Source organism: Castor canadensis, chromosome 10 (assembly GCF_047511655.1).
Source record: "Castor canadensis chromosome 10, mCasCan1.hap1v2, whole genome shotgun sequence".
Taxonomy (NCBI): Eukaryota; Metazoa; Chordata; class Mammalia; order Rodentia; family Castoridae; genus Castor; species Castor canadensis.
The window spans coordinates 75,536,449-75,555,449 of NC_133395.1; the positions used below are offsets into that span (position 1 = coordinate 75,536,449).

Genomic DNA, 19,001 nt, shown 5'->3' on the forward strand with positions numbered 1-19,001 from the left:
TACCTGGTTGGCCTAATGAACTCATTTCTCCAGCCTCCTTCATTTAGTTATATCTTGCTATTAGACTAACCCCTAAACTATTAAGGCATTACAGAGTTTAGCTTCCTATCATAGCACAGAGTCCTTTTTATTTATTACATTCTATTTACTGCAGGTTCACACCTGTGTGTACTGTGTGTCTATGCATTTATTCCATGCACTCTACTACTTTTTTCCCATCCTGGACCACACAGACATCTGTTATTTTTATTGTACTCCTATATCCTGGATTGTTTTCTCCTTGTATTGGTTTTTCAAAGCCCAGTGTAATGCATACTTGCTACTACAGTCTTCTCGCCTTGGTTTGTCTCACTTGTGTGGACTTCACTTTTCTGCGTTTTCGTCCGTATTGATGCCTTTCCAGGTGTTTCTCCATAGACAGGATTCTGAGTTTTCTCAGGTTCTCCTAGGTTTGTCTGTTGATTGACTAGTGTGTGTGTATGCTGATGGGCAGGGGCAGGCAGTGAGTGCTGACTGTGGTCCAGGCTTTACATGTGATAACTCATTTAATCTTCATGGTAGTCTGATGAAGCAGATTCTATTCTGGTCTTTATTTTAGATGAGGAAGCTGGGACAGTCGGAGGTTAAGTGCCCTGCCCAGTGCAGCAGAACAGGCATGTGAGCCAGACATCTGCCCCCAGGTGCATCCTCTCTCTACTGCACCAGGCTAGCTGGTGAGATCAAGAGGAATTGTGAATATAAGAAGTGGGGTGTGGTGCCTTGTTTATTTGAATTTAGAATTCAAATAAACCTTATTATGTAGCATTTGGATAATCTTTATACTATTATTAATATATTAATCCCTTGTTAAATCTTTTCACAAGGTTATTAAATATCATTCATTTAGTTTTATAGAACCAATAAATCTAACTTAGAATCTTTTTAAACTGTCACTGATACAACTGCTATTAAAAATAATTGTCCCCAAAGTCCTAGTTCCTAGGGAAAAGGTGGATGCCGCCTACCATGCACAGAACCACCAGGTTCTCACTGAGGATTAGGTTTATGTTCCAGGTTCATTTAGAATCAGCTGTCTAAGGCTTTATTTCTATGAAAGAATGCAGTGTACTAAAATGGAGGTTAGGTTCTTTGGCTCAGCCACAGTGAACTTACAGATACAGTGGTGTTCTAGTATTGGACTGAAAGAATTAGGTGATCTTAGTTCACCCATTCACTTGCTGTGTGGAGCACTGAGCAGTGAGTGCTTATGTGAGCATCAGGTACAGCTGCCTTGGCTAACAGTAGGTGTATAGGAGCTTCCTCCCTTCCCTCTTTCTTCCTAGTCCCCTTGCCATCCTCCTGAATAGGACCATCCCTTTGCCAGGCATCCCCAGTGAATGGCACCATGGGCCTGTTTGCTGAGGTCCAACATAGGAGCCTTTCAAGATTAAGAAATTATAGAGGTGAATGTTTTCTAGTTGTGCCTTTTTTCCTGGCAGGCCTTCAAAACACTTGCCTGCTTCTTTTTGCCACTGTGTTCTTTGTGCAACTTTGCTTTGCCTTGTCTTACTTGGCTCTGTGTGTGTGTGATATAACTGAAGTACAGAAACATTTATTAAAATGTTTGGTTTATCCTGAAGTTAGCAAGGCAAACACCCATGTAACCACTTGTAGGACTGTAGGGTAAGACAAGGGAGCATCCTCAGAACTCATCAGGTCCCCAGCATGTTCCTTCCCCCTCTGATAACTCCCATTCTCTTTATGGCAGTAATTTATTGTTTTTCCTTAGAATTTTATCACCGAAAAGTATATCCTCAAAAACAGTTTTACCCCCTTTTATTTTCATCTTACGTAAATGAAATCATACTTGACTTCACTTGTATCTTGCTTTCTTTTGCTCAGTACATTTTAAAGGTTCATCCACGTTACCACATATGGATAGAGTTCATTTTTATTGCTGTGTGCTATTCCATTATGTTTAATTTCTAGGGCTGCCATAACAAATACCTAAGTCTAGGGCTGCCATAAACAGCAGAAATTAAGTTACTCACAGTTGTGGAGGTTACAAAGTCCAGGATTCAGGTATTACCAAACCCAGGTTTGGAAGCTCATTCCCCTAAAAAACCGACGTCTGAAGAGATGAATGTTGGGAATAAAGAAAGGCTTTATTCAGTGGCAAATGATGGAGAAGAGGGAGCTTTTGCTGAGCCACAGGGAGTTGAGAGGTTACAGGTACAGGGAAGGAATAATGAGATAAGCTAATGAAGGGAGGAATAGTCATGTTCAGTCTGGGAACAGACAGAGCTCTTCTAGGAGCTCAACATGACCTTCTCTTTTTTATTCCTTTCATGGTCTGCTGTTTCTGGTCATGGTGACTGGTAAGTGTCTTTGGCCTTGAAAGGGGAAGAAAGACTAGGCAAGTGTAGGTTAAGATAACTCTGTATTATGTTCCGGACAAAACATTTCTCAAATGATCAACATGTCTCCTTGCAAAACTGAGCTGACTTAAAGGTTTAGGCAACAAAGGGGCAGACATAATATGGAGAAAGAGATGCCAAGTCTTTTTATTCTGTTCCAGTAATCCATCGGACATCGACAGACCCAAGTGATAATATTAACCCAAGTTACTATTTTTAGCAAAATTGGTTTTTAAGTTTCTGAAAAGTAACCCAGGCCACTGTTCCCACATGGCAATCTACAGCAGAGCTCCTGGGAAACCAGCAATATATTGCCCAGCTGTATGTCCTCCAAAATTTAGTGATCTTTAACTCACCTAAGAGCAAATGAAGCTAAAGTGTTTGTTTAGGTTTTCCTTATTACAAAGGTATCTGTAGAAGTGCTTTCATTATGAGGTCTCTCTTCTTGCCTGGTAGATGGCCATTTCCTCTTGTGTCTTCATGTGGTCTCCCTCCTAAGTGTATCCATGTCCCTGACTCTTCTTGGAAGGACTCTAGGCACATTGATTTAGGGCCCACCCAATAGGACCTCATTTTACCTTACCTCGCTAAAGGCCCTGTTTCCAAATACAGTCCTATTTTGAGGCACTGAGCGTTAGGACTTCATCATAAAAGTTTGAATGAGTACAATTCAGCCCATAGAATCCATTTTGTGGTTGTACCACAATTTATTCATCATGGTATTTGCTGGATAAATGTTTTGATTATTTCTCACTATAAGCTATTATGAACAATGCTAATTGAACATTCTTATCCAAGTATAATTGCAAAAATACCTGAGTTTCTTTAGGCCAGGAAGGAGTGTTACATCTTAGGAGTTAATTGTTAGATCATGTTGTGAATCTGCAGCATTAATAGAGGAGTTCAATATGTTTTCCAAAGTACGTGCTCCACTTTACAGGCCTACCAGCAGTATCCAAGAGTTCCTGTTGTTTCACATTTTTCTAATACTTGGCTGGGCTAGACTTTTTAATTTATACCAGTAAATTGGTGTGCAGTGTTGTCTTGTTATGGCTTACATTGCATTTCATTTATTCGTAAAGAATTTGAGCAATTTTCCCTTTATGTATTGGCTATTTAGGTTTTGTGATATCTGTTTAAGTCTTTCGCCTATGTTTCTATTGGGTAGTCTGATTTTTTTCTTATTGATTGGAAGGACTTTTTTTAATAGCCTGATATAAGTCCTTTGTTACTTATCTGTTATAAATACCTTAACATACTCTGTTAGCTTGTCTGTTTTCACTAGATTTAGTGTCTTTGATGAAAGATGTTCCTAATTTAAATGAGTTCAATTTACCAGTCCTTCCCTTTATAGTTGATTTTTTTAAAAATATGTATTCTGAGAATACTTCCTTGAAGTCATTAAAATATTTTCTGGAATTACTCCTTTAAATGCTTGTAATTTTACATTGTATATAGATGTAACATGTCAGCACTGATTTTTGTGTATAGTATGAGGTAGAACAAATTTCATTTTTCCCTGTGAATTAGTCACTTGTTCTATAATCATTAATTGAAAAAACACTTCTTTCCTCCTCTTGCTGAACCAGCACTGTCATAATTAGGTGTCCTTAGTATACACTTTGATTGACTTCTAAGCTCCCCATTCCCTGTCATTGATGATTGGTCCTTCTCCACAGAGGATGCACTTGCAGGCATCCTGTTGCTCTGCAAGTGAGTCTTATAAACTGACAGAGCAGTTCCTCCTGCCTTGTTAGCACTCTTCCAGTTTCTTGGTTATTTGTGGTTCTTTCTGTTTCTGTAAGCATTTTAGTATTTACAAAAAGGTTCTAAAGACCTCTTAGGAACTTTATTAGAATGCTTTAGTAACTCTATAATATCAGTTGAGGGGAGAATTATCAGTGTCATGAAACACAAAACAAATAAAAAACAAACACTGGGGAGCTACTTTAGTTGAGAGAGAGCTGATGAGACAAGGTAACTAAAGGCAGTATGTGATGGTTTTGAAAAGTTATGAAGGCTTAGGGCAAATGGGGAGATTTTACTTTGAATTGTTTTTTAGACAATACTAATGTACCATAAATTTCTTGATAAGAGTGATAAGTATGTTCTTAGTAGTACATGCTGAAGAATTTAAGATGAAGTATAATATACTGGATAGTCAGTACTTAATTGTAAAAGATGGAGGAAGGAATAGGCAAATAGGAATGACAAATGGTAATAATTTGTGAATCTTGATGAAAAAGTAAATTATTTTTTCTGTAGACTTAAAATTTTGCAAAAGTTTAGATGAATTTTATTTTATTTGTCAGGAAATTGTAGAGAACCAAATAAATTTCTTTTGTGCTATCTTGGTGTACTTTATCAGATCTCCCATTAAAAGAAATAGTGAAATAGCAAGCATTGATTGATTAAAGAATTATGTAGGAGTTAGGGATGTAGCTCAGTGGTAGAGCACTTTCTAACCCCTGGAACTGCAGAAAAAAAAAATCTGATAGGTTCTCCAAGTAAAAAATTTGTTTTGTTTGTTTGTTTATTTATTGGCAATACTGGGAGTTTGAACTCAAGGCCTTATACTTCTAGACAGGTGCTCTACTACTCAAGCCAATCCCTAGCCCTTTTTTCTTTTTCGTTATTTTTTAGGTGGGGTTTTACGTTTTTGCTCAGGGCTCTCCTTCCTACCAGTAGCCTCCTAAATAGTTGGAATCACAGGTACACATCACCCAGCTTATTAATTGAGATGGGGAGGGGGTCTCACTAGCTTTTTGTCTTGGCTGGCCTCCCCATCTCTGCCTCCAGAGTTGCGAGAATTACTGGCATGTGTCACCATCCCTGGCCATGTCACTATGTAATCCAGGCTCGCCTTAGATTCATAATCATTCTGCCTTCATGTCCTGAGTGCTGAGATTACAAGTGTGATCCACAACACCTGGCTTTTAAAAATTTATTAATGAGCATTTTGTACCAATTACTGATTTCAAGGATGTCTTTAAGCTACTGATGAGAGTTTCGGAAATCTTTTCCTTTGTTATATCAAAAGGTGAGCAGACTCATTTGTGGGAGCTTCACTCTGCAGGCTAGTTCTGTACAACTAGGCCAGATATTTTTTATTAGAAGCATTTCTGGTGCTTGAATGCACTAATGTTTATATTTTCATAAAGGATCTCAGATCCTTTGTTCTCATAATAGGTATCTTGGCAGTCTATAGGGAGACTGAATTCTGTTTCAGTTTTTATGATTCTGTGAGCCATGAGATGAATTGAGAAGACTGGTAGACTCTCAGTTACCGACTCTTCTTTGCATTACTGTCTTTTCCTGGATGTTAATATATGATATCTATGCAAAATGATTTGTAAAGTAAAACATCTAACCACAACAAAAAATCTTCCTACAGCAAAAGGAAGAACTGAGCTTCTGAAGATCAACCTTCGTGAGGTTGAATTGGATCCTGATATTCAGCTGGAAGACATAGCAGAGAAGATTGAGGGCTATTCTGGGGCGGACATAACTAATGTTTGCAGGTATTTTTAATGACCTGACATTTTAGGCATTAGTTGCAGATTTTGTAGGAGCACTGGTCTTAAAGTCAGATAACCATTTCTTTTGAAATTTTTTCCCATTTGTGAAATTTTTTTTTCTTTTTCCTTTTTTTTTTTTGAAACAGGGTATTGCTGCATATCTTAGGCTGGCCTGGAACTCATAATCCTCCTGACTTAGTCTCCCAAGTTCTGGGATTTTAGGCAGGTACCCCCACATCTGACCTCACTTAGGTTTTTGATCCTTTGATTTTCTTAAAGAAACTATTATATTTAACTTCGTAATAATAACTGAAAACTCTACACTTGATTTAGCTCTATCTTGGAGTCTAGCTGTACCAACATAAGTAATATCCCTCAGCTTTGCTTTGTTTGGCATTATTTGACCACATGCACATGAACAAAGTTGATCATTTTAAGCTTGGGAAGAAAAACACAAATGTGCATTTTAATATTTCTCTTTCAGTGTGACATTGTAATTTTTTAAACAATTCACATCACTCAATAAAGAGAATTTTTTTTAGATCTTTTTCTAATTATATTTAAATTGACCTCAATAGCCTTTCTTTAAAGCCTTAACATTTTTCTCATTTCTCTTTTTTTGCTAGTGTTTTCTTTATGTGCATCTAACTTGAGTGGCATACAGTAATCTCATAAAACTTTCTACCATCACTGTAGCAAAACATTCACAAATTTGGAATTTTCATTGGCTTGACCTTTCTAATAGTTCTTAAAGGAACATGACTCATCCATTTCTTTTAAACCTTCATATTTATTTGCAGTTGCTCAAATAGAGCTTCAAATGAGGTCAGGAAAAGCCTGAGTTTATGCCTTTAGTTACCCACAAATACTCCATGTAGGGGATCCCATATCTACTATTTGTACATATGTTGCAGAGACAGGGTTCCTGGCTTTACTCCCTCTAATTAGGCTGTAGACAAACTGGTTTGAGTTATCTTAACATTAGCCATATGTCCATTTCCAAGTGTGCAATTGAAAATTTGACTTCAGTTTCTTAAACTTCATGGCTGTTTTTGAGGCATAGATATAGAAAAAGAATCTGAGTGCAGCCTAGACTTTTATGGTTTATTCATTGCACATTTTGTATTTTAAGTCCGTATCCTCTTTGAACCCTCAGGATGTCTCAGAAATAGAAAATTCTAAGTAGTATCATAATTCCATATAAAATGATCTGAATGTCTCCTAACTTTGTAACAATCAAAAGCACTGAGAACACTACGAGGAATTACTGTTGACTGATTTTGGTATTTCTAGGGATGCTTCCTTAATGGCAATGAGACGGCGTATCAATGGCTTAAGTCCAGAAGAGATCCGTGCCCTTTCTAAGGAGGAACTTCAGATGCCTGTTACCAAAGGAGATTTTGAGTTGGCTCTTAAGAAAATTGCTAAGTCTGTCTCTGCTGCAGACTTAGAGAAGTATGAAAAATGGATGGTCGAATTTGGATCTGCTTGACTTTTTGTCAGTTCTTTCATTTGTGGTATTTTTGTTTATAAAATGTGAAGAAATTCCTGCAATTTTTTTAAAAACAAGTTTGGAATTTTTCATTGAAGAGATTTTCACTTAGAAGCAAACAAAACAACAACAAAAAAAACCAACCCAAAACAAAAAGCTCTACAAAGATACTAAATGTACTTGAGAAATAAGAAAAGCTTATAGAGAGAGACTAATTGCCTCTTTTCTTTGGCTTTATGTTAATATTCCACATACTCAAGCATTAATATTAAACACCCAAACCAGTATATCAGGGAGGCCCAGAAGGTAGCAGTATACTGTTTTAGAAACTTGTTTACAAAAGATTTAGAATGATTTCTTCTTCTTACTTGCATTTGTCATCTTTCAGTTTTTTCAATTCTTTGCTCTGTGAGCATGAAGGAACATAAGACGTGTGTTTGTGGGGGGGCGGTTAATAGCAAACCTGGGTTTGTGTTAAATTCATTCATTGTTGAAGGATAATATGAAAAGAATAGTTAATTTTGGAGGAAATAGTGAATTTGCCAGTTGAACATGTAGAATTCAGTTCTTACCTACTGTTTTAGAGTCTAACATGTTATAATTTTTACTCCTCCCTCTTCCACCAGTTCTTTCATTAGCTGTTTGATTATTTTTTGAGTTATATTGGGAAATATCCTGTGTTCTATGGTTTTTGAATCATTTTGCCAGATTGTTTCTCTGGTCTCTAATACTTTTTTGCTGGTGTTTCTTATATTTCGTATTGGAAAGGTGGGAAGAATATTATGATTGTATTAGAAGTACTTCATTCTAGACTTCTAAGTTTGGTTTCACTTTTATTTCAATATGTTCAAACAGATACAGCTATTATTTTCCTCAGCTCCAACACTATTTGATTTTTTGTTGAATTTGACTTTAGTGTTTAAGAGAAATACTTTGGCATTCTAAACAAGCCCAGTGTCTATGGCTAATGCAAAACAAAATCTTTATGGTTTTCCAGCTTGTTTAACAAAACAGCATCATGTATAATGAGTGATGTTTATTTGAAAAACTTAAAAATCTTCCTTGAATTGAACTTGTACCCACAGCAAGATTAGGATAGAAATCTGACATGCTTATTTAATTCAGAAGGAATTAGACAATAGAAAGGAGCCAGAAAAGGTAAGTTGTGCATGCCATCTGTCACAAGTACAGCGTCCTGTGATAGCGCTGCAGAATCAGTGGTGTTTATGCCATTTGGATTGTTAGGCAGTTTCTACTTTAATGGTCAAACTTTTTGAAATTTGTATTTGATGATATCCTGAATTTTTGGTTTTGGATAGCAGCCACTGGTTTAAAACTGATATGTGCATATGTGTACACATACATATATAGGTATCTATGGGTAGGTATATGTGTATATATAGATATATGTGTGTGTGTGTGTGTATACATACACATACATATATTTTACAGGCACTTTGAAAACTCTTAGTATATTGCCTAAGAGATTTAAGTTTTTCCTAGTAAGAACTTTAAATGTCCTATGTTTATTTATTTCAGATAACTTAAGTCTGACTATTTAAACTCCAGTAGTCACCTAATGAATGAATTCATCTATTGAATTTAAATTGCCCTCTTTCCTTTGAGACAGATTATAAATCTTCAAATTATAAGACATTATGATTTTACTGTAATTGAATTAGTTCATCTTGAAAAATTAGTTTTGTTCATGAGCTTTTATTTATTTTGAGATGGGGATCTCACTGGGTTGCCTGTGCTGGTTTTGAATTCCTGGGCTCAAATGATCTTCCTGCCTCAGCCTCCTGAGTAGCTGGGACTACCAGATGTGCATAGCTTCACTCATGAACTTTTAAAATAAGGACATTAATAATCTGAGAGGCTATAGCAGGAGGATCTTGAGTTTGAGGCAACATGGTTAGACCCTATCTCAAAAAACAAAGAGGCAAAAAGGAAATAAACAATGCCAGTAAAATTATCTTGTAAACTATTGCCATCTAGTACTATATACAGTAGCATTTTTTTCTTCTAAATTCTTAGGAGTACTCATTAAAACGTTAGTGTTGTGATTGCTAAAACTCCTGTAACATTTTCATAAGTATACCTTTTCTAGGTTTTGCATGCATTGATTTTTTTTTTTTTTACTTGAATTCTTCATGGTAGTCATGATTCTTTATTACCAGTTAAGCAGTATTTGGAGACTTACACTTCAGGAAGCTTATCTTTACTGTGGGAGATGAATTAGATGAATGGAGATTTTGTTCTAACAGTGGATGGAGAAAGCTTTGCATATTTTAAACCTTGAAAGGATTTTTAGGAGACCCTCAGGGTTCTAGTCAACCTTTATGTGTATGTGTGTATGTGTGTGTGTATGTGTGTATACACACATACACATATATATACATACTTTTTTTAATCACAAAAGAGAGTGTGTTGCCTTACCCAGAATGAAGTGGAATTGTTTTGTTTTTCTGTATTGCAATAGCACACGCATTACTGAAATAGAAATATTTGATTCCTGTAACTCCTCTGAAAACATGAGTATTTTGCATATTATAGCACAACAAATGTAGGACTGAGTTGTATGTAATTCTCCTTTGCTGGTATCTGATCAGATAGTCCCTTCATGGACAGACTTGTATTGGTTGCTTACTGCGTATAAGACAGTGGGTGGGAATTCTTGTTTTGTAAGACTGAGTCAGTGAAGTCCAACTTGGCACTTTCTCTAATTACTCTGTGTAGCTTCTGGCTTCTGCTGCTGAGACAAGAGGTTCAGGTTATAGATGGAGAGATTCAGTAGTCTGTGTGTGTTTTGGAAAGGTAATATACATTAAGTTTACCCCCATCTTTTTTGTTCTTTAATCAGCTTTAAAATTAGAGGTGATATATATTTGGTTAAACAGCATAAAGCTATTACAGATCTGACTTTTAATGATTTTTAATCATTAGCCATAATTACATGTGCGATCATGATAAGCATGTATACATATAACACATGTACTGTAAATAATTTGCTCCCATAATTCCTCTTTTAAAAGTAAAGTTGGAGAAATGTACCAGACAAGCTGCTCTTTAAGGGAAGCTGCAGCCTCTAATTATCTAAATAGAGCACAAATGATAGCATCATGGCCTTTACCTTCTTGTCAGTGGTAGTGCAGTCATTCTGCAATGACCTACACACACATCAGGCTCTGACTCCTGTCTCCAAAAATACTAAGACATTGTAGAAGGGGAACCACGCTGTATAGCTAGGGCTTCATTTGAATTCTGGAGATTATAGTTTTCGTGATGTGATATTTGACCCTCAAATATCTTTTAAAAAATAGACTGAACTCATTATTCAAAAAGTAAATAAGCAGGTTTCTAGAAAATCTAATATGAACAGTCATATAGATACATCAGGAGAAAATGCAGGCCAGATTCACAATGTAATTGTCACTCTTTCATTTTGCTCTGTATAGCCTGACTCTCTGTTGGACATGAAAAAAATTTAATGGTATCATCTTTAAGTCTTAGATGGCCTGAGTTTGTTTGACTTCCTCCCTTGGGAGTAAGTTTCTGTATATGCTGCTGAATCTGCTGTAAATCCTAAAACAGTGACACTTGACATAGTTACTTATGTCTCACGCCCTTGTCCCCCAGCTTGAGATAAAGTGAAGCACTAGTCAGGTAGTTCATGTACGGTAGTGTTGGCTCCATTAGCATTGTCTTCTTTATTGGGTCTTTGTGTGTAATAGTAGATTTCTGCTCTTCCTGTTATCTTACTGAAGATAAAGCACATTAGGATATACCCTGTGTGTCAGGGATAAAATGTTAAAAGTGTATGTGTTGGTCCTTTCTAAGAAAAGGTCACTTGTGTGAGAAAAAAAAAATCATGACTGTTCTAACTTTTTTGTATCTTTGTTTTGTTCATTACTGTTTTGATTATATGATGTTATTTACATACCATTTAATTTGTAATACACATAATATTTATTTGAATCTAAGGATCTGTCACAATAGCAAAAAGTTGGAGGATGTATTAGTGGGATAAAATTATTTAAACCTCAAATGTTTTACTCATCTCTATTATTTTTGCAGAAAGAGCTAAGAACTCTTGTAATTTACTTATTTATACTTTTAAATTAGGCTTTTCGTACTTATTTATTTGTTTTTGGACATTTGTTTTTATTGTTTCTTATCTGTATGAGTATTTAAAAATCAAATCTATGTGATAATAGATAATGTTTTTGCACATTCATCTCGTTAACAATTTTTTGAATTTTTAATTAGTTTTTCTGACTTTGGATAACTTTAGCTTTGATAATAGTTCTAAATTTCAGGTGACTTGTCAATAAAAGCAGGAAAAATATTAAGGTAATGTCATGAAGTTCTGTTTATGACAGAAAACAAAAATTGAAACCTGGACATTGCTTTACCACTGGCTGGGTATAGCAATGGTACATTTGGCGCAAATAGGAAATTAGTATAGAGAAGTTTCCCTGCTACAGAAGGGACTTCCATTTGATTTTATGTTCAAAACTATGAGATGCACTTTTACTTTGTGCGCTCTGAAGTGACTAAATGTCCTTTGGAAAAACTGAGTTTTTACATGTGTTATCCCCGGCCTACCTCAGTTAGCCAGGCATATTTTCAGTAGGAAGGAAGAAATTGAATTAAATTCAACTCATAATCTCTGCAGATTTGTTTCTTTAAGCATTTTCTTCCCCTCTGCTCTTGCCCTCCTGTGAAGTTTAGAACCAAAACTGGAATATTTTAAAAAGCTGTTTGCCATTCTTCTTGTGGCAAAGCCACTTTTCTAAATGAAGCCCCATGCGGCATCTGAGTTACTGTCCCTGTGATGGCTTCATTATTCAGATGGGTCTCATTCTGAGGAGCAGGTTCAAACAACCCACATTCCATTTTCTCAGACCTTTGTAAGTGTAAACCAGCATGACGACATTAACTGTTCCTGTGTCATTCTCTAAGAACCTAAGCACGCTAGAACAACACACCCAAGTGGACAGGCGTCTGTTCATACTGTGGTAAGGCAGCCAGGAGATGCCTTAAGTAAACGTTGCTGTGGACTCTGCCCAGCAGGATTTCATGTCACCATGGCTTGTGTGTGGTTAAGGTTGTTGTTCCAGTGTTTGTCTCCCCGTATTTGAACCTAATGTAAAGATGTTTCTAATTGTATTATTAAATGTGTTTTCCCTCATATTTTGTGTTGCTCCTTTGCTAGTCTTGAGCTGAGCTGGGTTTATGTCCAGGTTGTAATTTAGTAATAAATTTCTGGAGAGCCATCAGTGTTTTCTATGCTTCATTCTTGACATATAGTCACTGGTACACTTCTTGCCACTGGTGGAAACAATAAATCCCTCACTAGTGGGGGATGGCTTTTCACAGATTTTGTTTTTCATAAAATCACATTTTGTGTTTGCTGTGCATTACACTAATTTCATGATTGATACATGTAAGATGTGTGGCTTTTCAACTAATTCTGTTTTGATAACTATACCTACTTGTGTAGCATTATTGGAAAATATATGTTCTGTACAGTTACCTCTTGCCAAAAAACTTTTTGAAATAGACTGTATTTTTTAGAGCAGTTTTAGGTTTATAGAAAACTTGAGCAGAAAGTACAGAGTTCTCATCTCTCCCTCACGAATACTCCAGATTCCCCTTTTTTTTTAACATGGTGTAATCGTTACAGTGAGGAACTGACATTGACCTTTCATTATTATTACTGAAATCTGTAAGTTTCACTCTGCGTTGTACAATGTTAGGGGTTTTGACAGAAGCATAATGCCATGTGTCTACCATTATAATATCATACAGAGTAATTTCACTGCTTCAAAAATCCCCCATGCCCTGCTTGTACATCTGTCCCTCTCCTCCCAGCCCCTGACAACCACTGATTGTTTTACTGTCTGTATACTTTTGCCTTTTCTAGAATGTCATATAGTCAGAATCATATAGTATGTAACCTCTTAAGACTGCTGTGCATTGTCCATGAAACAAATACGCATTTAGGATTCCTCCATGTCTTTCCATGACTTGATAGCTCACATCTTTTGTGCACTAAATAATATTCTATTGTCTGGATGGACCACAGCTGTTTATCCACTCACCTACAAATGCGGTCTTAATTGCATTCAGGTTTTAACAATTGCAAAGAAAGCTGCTGTAAACATTCCTGTGCAGGTTTTTGTGTACATAAGTTTTCAACTCACTTGAGTAAATACTTCCAAGTATGATTCCTGGAACATATGGCAAGGGTATTTTTACTTTAAGAAACTACCAAACTGTCTTCCAAACTGACTGCATCATTTTGCATTTTCAGCAGCCTGAATGAGAGTTCCTGTTGCTCTACATCCTTCTAGCATTTGGTTTTGTTGATGTTTTGGATTTTGCCATTCTAACAGGTGTATAATGTATCCCATTGTTGTCTTACTCCCATTTCATATGCTTATCAATTTTTTAATTCATTGTGATTGAAGCAGTTCTAAAAGTATTACACTTGTGCCCTTAAGTTCATAAACTAGAGAATTTGAACTACTTTTCTCTGATTCTGAGTTGTTACAGACATCAGAACTTTCCTATACTTCCAGCTGGAAGAGGGGTAGCCTCAGGGGTACTACCTCTCACTGATGAGTGCTTGAGTTTCAGTGTTTGTTTTTTTTTAACATTTCTGCTGGTGTGCATGAGGCCTATTGTTCCTTTTTCATTCTGCAGTGACCTAGCAAAATGATTGCTAGGTTGGTGAGGATCACGGGAAATGAGTATGGCGGTTTGGGAATAAAAGCGGTCAAGTTCTGTTCTTTGAGCTCTAGTGCTTTGTGTCATTTCTCTGGGCCATATGGAGCCTTTTGAGCCTTACCTTTGGTTCCAAAAGTGTTCCAGGTAGACCAAGTGTGAATCAATACTTACACATAATTATGTTACTGTGGGTGACATTTACAGCTGGAAGGCACCTGGAAACAGTTCTGTGACCCCCACCCTTTTTTCTTCCCGTGACCTTGAGTGAAGTTTTGATTTCTTGAAGCATATGAAGGAAAAAAAATTAGGTAAAGTGGGACAGAAATAGTAGACACTGTGGCTAGAGCTGTCCCACTCTCTTGTCAATCTTTCCTGCTTTCTCCTGTGCACATGGCCAGTGCCGCTTGGGCTGTGACATGGTTCCTGGCTCAAGGTCAGACAATGGTTCAATGTTGGGAGGTTTGCCCAGAGAAGACAGGAGTTTAGCCAGAAACCATAAAGAAAGAGATAAGCATTGCCTGGCACCTTCCCTTCCCTGCATTAGCCGATTCCTTTCTAATGGACAGGCAGAGAGGCAAGTGGGCCTGGGTCTCATCCCACCTGGCTGCTGCCATCAATTCACACTCAGATTCTGGAGGCTGGTGCTGAGGTGCTTCCCTCCCACCCTCCCTCCCTGACTAGATGTTAGCACAGCCAGCTACAGAGATGGAGATTCACCTGGGTGCTCAAGCTCCTTCCCTATAGCCATTGCTCTTCTCCACCCAGCACAGGTGGGAAAGGGAGCAAAGGAGAGACCACTTGTGGTCAGAAAAGCTTGATGGCCAACTCTTCCCTGATTTTACCTTTCCTGATACTGTCTTCAGACCTTTGTAGAAGTTTGGAAAGGCTCACCAGCACTCTGCATCATCAAGATCTAGAATCAGGAGCAAGTGACCGTCCACTCCTCTCAGCTTTTAGGAGAAGAGCTGAAAACCATGGGATTTAAGATACATGCTCAAGATCACATTCCAGCCTAGGAAACGGCATGCATCTATTCCTGCTCTTGAAGAATACTGCTGACAAGGCTTAAAGCTAGACAGGCAGCAAAATATTTATTACAGGCCTTTAAGACTATGCATGGTACCGTGGAGCATTTCTTATCCAGTATACTGAGGACCAGAAGTGTTTAGGATATATTTTTTTATTTTGGATTGTTTGTATTTCAGTGATAAGATATCACAGGGCTAGGACCCAAAGTCCACACAAACCAATTATGTTTCCTTTATACCTTACACAGCCTGAAGGTAATCTTATATAACATTTTTAGTGCACCTGCATTTTGACTGATATCACAGGAGGGCATGTGTGGAGTTTCCCACTTGTGGCATTACATCAACACTCAGATTCTAGAGCACTTGGGGTGTTTGGATTAGGAATACTTCATCTGTACTAATTGACTGTTTACCCAAGTTGATGATAGTTAAGAAATGAAAGATATTAGCATCCAAGGATCAGAATAACATTTGCAATGTTCAGTGTATGCTAGATACTTTTATTGTTTCATTGACTTCATTCCTTAGTCTGAGATGTATTTACTGTTCCTCTTTTTCTGTGAAAGAAGAGACAGGCTTCTAGAGGGACTTGCTCTAGGTGCATGGTTCCTAAGAAGCAGGAGGAGGATTGGAATCTTGTTCTGTTCTAGAGCCCATATTCCATGATTACTCTCAATGAAGTTAAACACCCACAACCCACAAAATACCAATTCTTGAAATAAATATGTTGCATTTATGCCTTATTCTGACATTCTTAACCACTTTTCATCTTCCCTTTCAGTGTTTTGGGTTTTAGATTTTTTAGGAAGACGACTGTGGTATGCCCTGTTTTATTTTAAAATTATTGTACTGGGGGTACATTGTAACATTCACCAAAGTTGTTACAATATATCATGTTGAATTCCCCCCCTCCATCATTCTCCTTTATCCTCCCTCCCCCCATTCCTGGAATAGTTTCAACAGGTCTCATTTTTCCATTTTCATACATGAGTACATTATATTTCTACCGTAACATCCCCTCCCAATGGTATCAACCCCGCAACAGGATCTGTTTTGCCCTGTTAGTTTTTAATGTTAGTACTAATGGGAAAAAAGAGGCATTGTCATGGGATTTAAATTAATTTGGGGCTTTACTGTCATTTGCTATATCAGAGTGCCTGTCTCCATCTATTGTTTTTCATGGCAAAGTTCTTACAAAATGAACTGCTTGTTCTAAGAGTGTCCATGAATTTTACCTAGACCACCAGTTTAAGCGGCATAGAACTCTACTACTCAGATTCCCACCACTGCCCCACTGACTGGATGCCAGTCCATGGTCCTTGCTGGATGTATGGCTGTCATCAGTTACAGGCACTAATGGCACACCACCCCAGAGCCGAGTTTGGTTCTGAATGCTTAAAGTGTCTTTCAGTTAGCACATACTAAATAATTTTTAACAAATAACTAATCATGGGATGACTACTGTATTCCCTAACATAAATCTTAAAACTATAGTGTTAGTGCTTATTATGCAATTAGGGATGAACGAATTGCACTTCATTTGGGGTTTGTCAAATACCTCAAGCTATTTTTCAAATATTTTGAAATATATTTTGTAACACGTCCCAAACATACTTTACAAACACATTTCCTCTAATTTTTAAGCCCTTGTGTATTTTAAGGAAATTTAATGCATGTTTCTGATTCATTTGCACTTAACTCATTAAAGTTGTTTTTTAAGAACAATTTGGTTTCCAAGAAGTTCGAGGAACCCTTCTCATGAATTCTGTCAGCCTTTGAAAGCCTTTCCCCAATCAAAACATTTCCCGCAAGATAAATAAATGTGGGTGAAATGTTGTATGGTTTATAATGCAGTGTCTGTATTTCAAAATCTAAGCTAACCCTGACTTTATGGTGATAAATTATTCTCTTTTACTGTGAGAACTTACTCCATTTGTTACTTCAAAACAAGTATCAGGAAAAGGGTTTGTGTTTTCTTAAAAACACAAGAGCACTGACATTCCTGTCTTCCCAAACTCAGAGGTAAGCTGATCAAACATACCATGCTGAACTATTGGGGCTCTATCAGGTATGCTGAAATTATATACATATTCACACATTTGTGTACACATGAGAAGGATTTTTTTGTTCATTTTTGGGTCTTTTTGGTGGTAGTACTGGGGTTTGAACTCAGGGCTTCCTGCTTGCAAAGCAGGAGCTCTAACTCTTGAGCCACACCTCCAATCCATTTTGTTCTGGTTATTTTGGAGATAGGGTCTCAAGAACTATCCTCCAGGGCTGGCCTGCAACTGTGACCGTCCTGATCTCAGCCTCCCAAGTAGCTAGGATTAGTGAGCCGCCAGGTGACTCCTGGCAATATGAGGAGATAATTAACATGTAGGCTAAATTCTTCCAGGTTAACTTGTTTTTACTTGTATAGGTTGAGTATCCCTTCTGTGAAATACTTAGGACCAGAAGCGTTTCGGATTTTGGAGTTTTGGATTTGGAATGTTTGCAGAGACTTTACCAGTTGAGCATGTTTAATTAAAAATCCGAAATCCAAAATGCTCCAAAATCTGGACGTTTTTGTGCTTCACGTCAGTGCTCAAAAAGTTTTAGATTTCAGATTTTCTGATTAGAGATGCTCACCCTGTACTTAAAATTTTAATAAGACATTACTGAGTTGAATTAATTTATTGTGAAGTTATTATAATTGCTCTCATGTATTTTTAGATTTTTTTTTTACCTGAGATTTAGTTCAACAGGTTTCTTTTGCCTAGCAGTAGGTTTTTGAGAACAGCTTTTTGCTTAGCTCTAATTGAACAGGTTAATGGCATGAAATCTTAGAAAACAGTAAGGTTATTGCAGTGAAGGTAAAAGGATACGCGCCGACAGCTAATTGGACAGAATGTCATAAGCCACAATAACTCTGGGAAAGATTTGCAGAAACAGCAACAAAAGAAAGGTGTTTGCTTAAGGCAGTTAGAAACCATGCAGATGTATGCTAAGAGAAAGGCACAATTTTATTGGTTCTCAGTAGGGAATTGTGGAAATACACATTTGCTAATCCCTACTTCTAATGGTAACTATTTCATTTTTTTCCCTGAATTCTTTAGTAAAACTATCTTTTCTGTACTTTTCAAAGTAAATCAGTTTCTTATATACTTTGTTAACTTGTGCCATAAGTGGACTCTTATTATTTTAGGAAAAACTTTATGATAAATTTCTTTTAAGAATCAACACTTTAACTTTTTCTTTATTCAAACCAAAATGCAAAATATATCCTGCATTAGGAATTTTACCTTTTACTTTGTATTTTTCTGCATGATAATTATTTTATAAAAGAAATAATAAAATTATTATAAGGTTTTAAAAAGCAGTATTTGTAGAAATCAAGTCAGTGGCTCTCTTTCCTCCTTTCTTCCAAGAGCATTGACCTAAGTTAGCCAGGACTCCTGACATCTTTTCATCCGACCTGTGTGGCAGTATTGTGGCAGTCCTTGTCACCAACATAGGACAGTGCTCCTAAGCATTGACAATGCTGTGCCAGCAATAAAATACATGTTGGTGCATGCTTTGTAATTCCAGAATTCCATAGGGGGAGCTAGGAGGATCACAAGTTCAAGGCTACATTGAGCTACATGACAAGATCATGTCCCAGAAACGAGGACTGAGGATGTAGCTCAGTGGTAGTGTGCCTGCCTAGCATAGACGAGGCTCTGGGTTTGATCCCCGGACTGCAAAAACAATTTATTTTAATTTAAAAAGTGCTGCACACTGCTATTCTACCAATAGTTTACAGAATGTTTGTAGTTGACACTAGCACTTGTAATTCATAAAAACATTTATT

General features: G+C 37.0%; 1 protein-coding gene across 6 annotated transcripts in view; it reads left to right on the plus strand.

Annotated features, from left to right (window-relative positions):
- Katnal1 (katanin catalytic subunit A1 like 1) overlaps window positions 1–12,685 on the plus strand; it is an 81,273-nt gene extending 68,588 nt beyond the window's left edge. For all 6 annotated transcript variants that reach the window (XM_074043614.1, XM_074043613.1, XM_074043618.1 and 3 more), the window contains 2 exons: window positions 5,791–5,917; window positions 7,208–12,685. In XM_074043614.1, the coding sequence (XP_073899715.1) occupies window positions 5,791–5,917; window positions 7,208–7,406 (326 nt within the window). In that variant the 3' untranslated portion in view covers window positions 7,407–12,685. The remainder of the gene's footprint in view (window positions 1–5,790; window positions 5,918–7,207) is intronic.
- Window positions 12,686–19,001: the final 6,316 nt, after the last annotated feature.